This window comes from Triticum dicoccoides, chromosome 4B, assembly GCF_002162155.2.
Source record: "Triticum dicoccoides isolate Atlit2015 ecotype Zavitan chromosome 4B, WEW_v2.0, whole genome shotgun sequence".
Classification (NCBI taxonomy): Eukaryota; Viridiplantae; Streptophyta; class Magnoliopsida; order Poales; family Poaceae; genus Triticum; species Triticum dicoccoides.
In genome coordinates this window covers 385,489,662-385,495,429 of record NC_041387.1, presented here as the reverse complement: position 1 = coordinate 385,495,429, position 5,768 = coordinate 385,489,662, and the positions used below count along the sequence as shown (strand labels likewise).

The following is a 5,768-nucleotide window of genomic DNA, read 5'->3' as shown; positions in this document are numbered from 1 at the left end:
GCGCGCGCGATTATGATATTGTACATGTTGAGTTAATTACTTCAATTCATATGTGTAACAGTGCTGTCACTAGCGAAGTTATTCGATAACCGAAGTAGCAGTGGAGTACATATAGGAGTACGTATATATATGCACCACAATGTGCTGACCGAGGCCGGTAAGATCCCGGAAACCCATGGCTAATCACATGGCATCATGCTGCCCATGACGGCCGAAAAAAACGACGCACTTAGTCAATGCTCCCTTTAGATCTCGGAGATGGCATCCACACTCCGCCTTTATCGCCGGCGACTCACGAAAACGAGGACTTTTCACATGTGGTTGCCTTGGCAAATGGCAATGCAGCTCTGCAAGCTTATAGCTAGCTAGAGGGCAGACTTGCACTAGTTCTAGTGTTGGTGTTGTACCATGACAAGGTGGGTGCCTCCTCTCGGTCTCAGGTTTTCACTTCCTCTGCTGCTGCTGCTGCTGGCGGCGGCAGTGATTGCTCCCGTCCATGCCTATGGCAAGCTTAAGGTCGGGTTCTACAGGCAATCGTGCCCCGACGCCGAGGCCATTGTTCGCAGGATCGTCACCATGGCTGTGGAAGATGACCTAACAGTCACCGCGCCGCTGCTAAGGCTCCACTTCCATGATTGCTTCGTCAGGGTAATAAAATTAAAATGCTTGGCCTTGGGTCTTTAGCTTGGGTCTTTAACTGCTAGTGGCAGTTTCTCACTTTGTGAGTGACATGAGGTGCAGGGTTGCGATGGATCGGTGCTGCTCAACTCAACCAAGAACAACATCGCGGAGAGGGACGCCAAGCCGAACCTCACCCTGGACGCCTTCAACGTGATCGATGCCATCAAGGAGAAGCTGGAGGAGAAGTGCCCGGGCACCGTCTCCTGCGCGGACATCCTCGCCGTCGCTGCCAGAGACGCAGTCTCGCTGGTACACATTTAAGCCTCTTTGCCTCCATTCAGAGTGCATCAAAGCTGCAAGTCCAAAAAAAAAAAAAAAATGCATCAATCAAAGCTAGCGTTGACTTGGGGTTTGAGCGTTGCTGTGTTTGTCCCATTAACCAGGCTACCAAGGTGGTGACCAAGGGAGAATGGAGCGAGGGCGGCAGCTTGTACGAGGTGGAGACCGGCCGGCGAGACGGCCGCGTGTCGAGCGCCAAGGAGGCGGCGGAGGAGTTGCCGGATTCCTTTGATGAAATCCAGAAGCTCATCAAGAGGTTTAAGTCCAAGGGCCTTGGACTCAAGGATCTTGTTGTTCTGTCAGGTAGTAATTCTTGACCACTAGGCAGTTTCTATTTTCGAATCTTGCGAGTCTTCTATACTAGGACAAGTTGCATTAACCGTGTACTCAAAAGTTCTTTACGGTTGCCCCAATTGTATCGGAAATCCAACTCGCTGCCCAAGCTCATCTCCTCCCGGTCCGAAAAAAATCAAAACAAATACTAGGAAAATTTAAAAAATCAATGTTTTTTTGGTGTGGTAGATAATTTGATGCGTGAGGTCCGCTTCAAATTTCAACTTATTTGGATATATGAGCAGTTCTCAGCAAAAAAGACAAGTCGGGTCAGAACCTTGCGTGAACAGTAAACTTTTTTATAGTCCTCGGATTTGTCTTTTTTACTGAGAGCGGTTCAAATGTCCAAATAAGTTGAAATTTGAAGCGGACCTCACGCATTAAATTATCTACCACACAAAAAAAATTATTTTCTAGTATTTGTTTTATTTTTTTCGCCAGCGCGGGTGCAGCTGATCCCGGGAGCAGAAATGTTGCATCCCTATTTTTTTTTGAGGCACGGACCGTAGAAATGCTGCATCCCGATTGTATGTACTACTCACGACCCCACTACATTTTTAACTTGAGTGAATTAGAAAATGCCCGCATTACTGCGAAAACATTTTCTGGTACAATATATTTCGATTAGCTTTTGTTACATAGAAGGAATATTTAGATTAACAATATAAGAATTGGAACTGAAAATACATATGATTCATTGTTTTGTTAGCGAGTAGTTGCATGGTCGCCTTGCGGATTATGGATGGGCGACCTCTTCACGTGTGTGCCCATACTTGTAACAATTGTATGAATCGATTCCTCTCTCTTAATGAAAAGACACGCAAACCTCATGCGTGTTCTTGCAAAAAAAACTTTAAAATATCTATGTAACAGAAGTAGCATAACAGAATGTCAACGGATGAGCCTTTTCCATGCATGATTGACTTTTGAGGTGAACTTTTCCCGTGCATGGTTTGACCTTTGATATTGAGGGGACATGGTAGATGATATCTCGTGTTTTGCTGCGGGAAATGGTTGCACCGTATTCTATGAGATTTGTTTGTATGGAGAATGATAATTTAGAAATAATATGAAAACTGAAAACGAATATACATACTACATCTACACCAAAATATATGATGTTTTTGCAGTTCAACTTAAACTACAAAAATGACTTATATTTTGATTCAGAGGGAGTATGGTTTATGGAATTTGATCATGGTGAATATAAGTAGCATGATAATTTGGAAATGATATGAAAACTGGAAATAAAAATACATATGATTTATGGAATTTGTTGTAGCATGATAATTTGGAAATAATATGGAAAATGGAAATGAAAATACACATGATTTATGGAATTTGATCATGGTTAATATAAGTACCATGATTATTTGGAAATAATATAAACACTGAAAATGAAAATACATATGATTTATGGAGTATAATCATGGTGAGTATAAGTAGCATAATACAATAGAAATTCTTTCTCGTGCATGGTTGCATATTGATGTGATATGGTTCTACGGTGAGAGAATTAATTTAGTGGAAATCATCAATTTAGTTATATACTCCTTGTATATTATTTGTTTCAGTTAATTAAACTCGCGTATGATCAGGTGCCCACGCGCTAGGGAATTCACACTGCCCATCTTTAGAGAAGAGGCTACGTAATTTCACGGCTGAAGATGACATGGACCCTACCCTGGACAAGGCGTACGCGGCAACACTAAAGCAACAGTGCACTAGTCCCGATGACAACGTGACTGAGGTGCAAATGGTGCCCGGTCGCTCGACGACTTTCGACTCGACCTACTACCGCCTCGTCAAAGAGAACAAGGGCCTTTTCCACTCTGACGAGGCCTTGCTGAGTAATGGTGCTACAAAAATGCTCGTGTACGGTTACATGAGCTCGGAGAAGAGATTCCTTAAGGACTTTGGGGTATCTATGGTGAACATGGGGAGGGCTGACGTGCTCGCCGGCAGCGAGGGGGAGATCAGGAGGACATGTGCCGTTCTCAACTAATATAATCTACCTAGTGGTTCTGTTGTGTATGTGGTGTTCAATCTTGCCAATTTGCTTTTCTTCAATAGATGTGTAGGAATTAAAGTTTTGACTTCAGAATTGTCAGCTTAACTTTTTGTTGGCATTTATAGTTCTAGTGTTTATGGAATATCATAACATGTCCCATAATTTTTTATCATCTTCATTACGGATCTATCTATCGTGAGTAAACAGTATTATAAATGAAATTGATTAAGTACCCAGTCTTTGCATCAAGTGATACATATAACCATCCTTAGTGCATGTCATCAATCCTTATAAGAAATGTAAAAAGAAGTATCAAGGAACTAAAAACCACGATAGAAATTACATGTTTTAAAATTTATGCATCACAAACCATATTGCTAGACAACAATACAAACTGGCTAAACATATCACATGTACCATCTCTAAGTGCATGCACCTAGACACCAGAATATCCCTTATCTGCATACACTGCAGTAAGCATCGCTTACAAATCAAGTGATTAGTATTATGAACAATTTGCAGAAAATTGATAACTTTATTTTGCAAAAAAGATATCCCTCTCATAATCCCACACGATCCTCTACTTACGCCTGAGAGCAAATTCTCAACTTTTTAAACGAGGCAAAGACTTGTCATTTATATTGACTAAGAATAAGAGAGTTGCCCGGTAATACCGAGCAAAACCCGTCGCAACCCTCTGATAATACACACAAAAGTATAAATCACACACACCACTACAATAAAAACATCGTCGAGGTTGCATGTTGGCGTCATCGCCACCACTTTTCCACAAGCAAGTGACTCCGCTTCACATTGTGACCGCCGACATAGCTCGAACCACAAAGGTCGCAAGAAGTCACATGCAGATCAATCAGATGCATGTCAGGAATAGGGCCTCTTCGGATCCGGGATTGATCTACGACGGAGAACTATGAAAGACTAGAACCGCAAAGGATCACCTAGGATGTCACCCATCGCTTGTCATCATCGTCGCATGAACCTCGACGTCGTCCAACTTTGACGCCATGCAACAAATGGACCACGGCGAGCCCGTGAACACGCGGAATAGTTGATTACTGCAGCCCTGTTGTGACCCCACCATCGTACATCCAAATAATCATTGCCACACAAGCCACCGACGACCATGGACAAGCACTAGTCCCTCCTCCCAATGCTGGCTCCAAAGAAGATGCTCTTAAAAGTGAAGCGATGCAGAAGCATCATCATCGGCCAATCCACATGTATGAGGTTCTCCACGGAGCTCTCCCGAGTGGAGGAGAGGACAACAATACCCCAGCAATGCCTCAAAGGAAGTATACTAGTTCAGGCCCCTCGTGGTGGAGGCAAAAACCCTAGTCCTGTTATCCAGAGAGAGTATTATTGCGTATGTGAGCACGGAGGTTCTGAACCCGTAACCCGGTGCCGATAGGGGAGCTTATATAGAGTTTGCTACCCCTGGCCTCCTATGTTATGGGTGCATTTAATTCTATCAAATTACATATGAGTTATTACTAGAAACTGGTGATATAGAGCTATGGTAATGCCATGCTTGAAGGCCTCGGAATGCCTCCTTTAATGCTCCTGGCCATTGAGTTGCTTCCTATCTGAGTCAAGAGCATCCAAGTGAAACATGTTCCTTCAGTCCACAGTCAAGCGATGAGAATTCCCACTTGGGTAATGCTCGACGAGTGACGAAACTCCCGTCATGTTGGTTGTTATGTTGGTACCTAGAGAATCTGGGCTAGGACCCGCATGGGCTCACTACAAAAAAAATACACTTCCGTGATGATATGTGTTTGTCACAGTAGGTCACATTTTTTATCATGCATGTACATCAATGACAAATTTATGACAGAATCAAGATAATCATACCTGTGCTATTGTAGAAGTGTTCCATGACATTACCAAAATTATCATCACGGAAGTGTCCACTTCCATGATGATAAATCGCGCGTCACAGAAGTGCTTTCGTCAAGGGTGACCGACACGTGTCATCCACCGTAACGGAACGCCGTTAAGCTATCGGGTCGGGTTTTGGATCTGATAACCCGTTAACAGCCCCGACCAATGGAAAATTTCCACGTGTAAAATTCTTATTGGCCGGACGAAACATGTGTCAGCTCGTCAGTGGGTCAAATAGGCGCCTATGATATGTCGACACGTGCCACGACCCACCACTGGCCCATTTAGCTTACAAAGCTGGCCCGTTTGACTTGGTCAAAAGTTAACGGGCTGGCCCATGAAAAGCCTGTTAACGGTCTCTTCGCAAATAGCCCATTTTACGGCCCGTTAACTCACGGCCCGTTAGGCACTAAAGGAAATCGGCTTAACAACGTCATGTGGGCCGTCGAATATAACACCAGCCCATTTCACTTTCGGCCCATGTATGGCCCACGACGTCTTTCGGCCCATATGAGGCCTTCGTATCTTTCGGCACTTTACAGGCCCACGGTGACTCTAGCCC

At 43.8% G+C, this 5,768-nt stretch overlaps 1 protein-coding gene across 1 annotated transcript; it reads left to right on the top strand.

Annotated features, from left to right (window-relative positions):
• The first annotated feature begins 333 nt into the window (after positions 1–333).
• Positions 334–3,532, top strand: LOC119296240 (peroxidase 56-like). Its single transcript, XM_037574636.1, has 4 exons — positions 334–648; positions 742–930; positions 1,065–1,263; positions 2,892–3,532. The coding sequence occupies exons 1-4, from the start codon at positions 409–411 to the stop codon at positions 3,296–3,298; spliced, it is 1,035 nt and encodes a 344-aa protein (XP_037430533.1). The 5' UTR covers positions 334–408; the 3' UTR covers positions 3,299–3,532.
• The last annotated feature ends 2,236 nt before the right edge of the window (positions 3,533–5,768 follow it).

Excerpts from the sequence above, each read along its gene's own strand:
- LOC119296240 (XM_037574636.1), top strand. The coding sequence starts at position 409 with ATGACAAGGTGGGTGCCTCCTCTCGGTCTCAGGTTTTCACTTCCTCTG. Across the intron at positions 649-741 it reads TCCATGATTGCTTCGTCAGG|GGTTGCGATGGATCGGTGCT; the intron begins GTAATAAAATTA and ends CATGAGGTGCAG. Across the intron at positions 1,264-2,891 it reads GGATCTTGTTGTTCTGTCAG|GTGCCCACGCGCTAGGGAAT; the intron begins GTAGTAATTCTT and ends GCGTATGATCAG.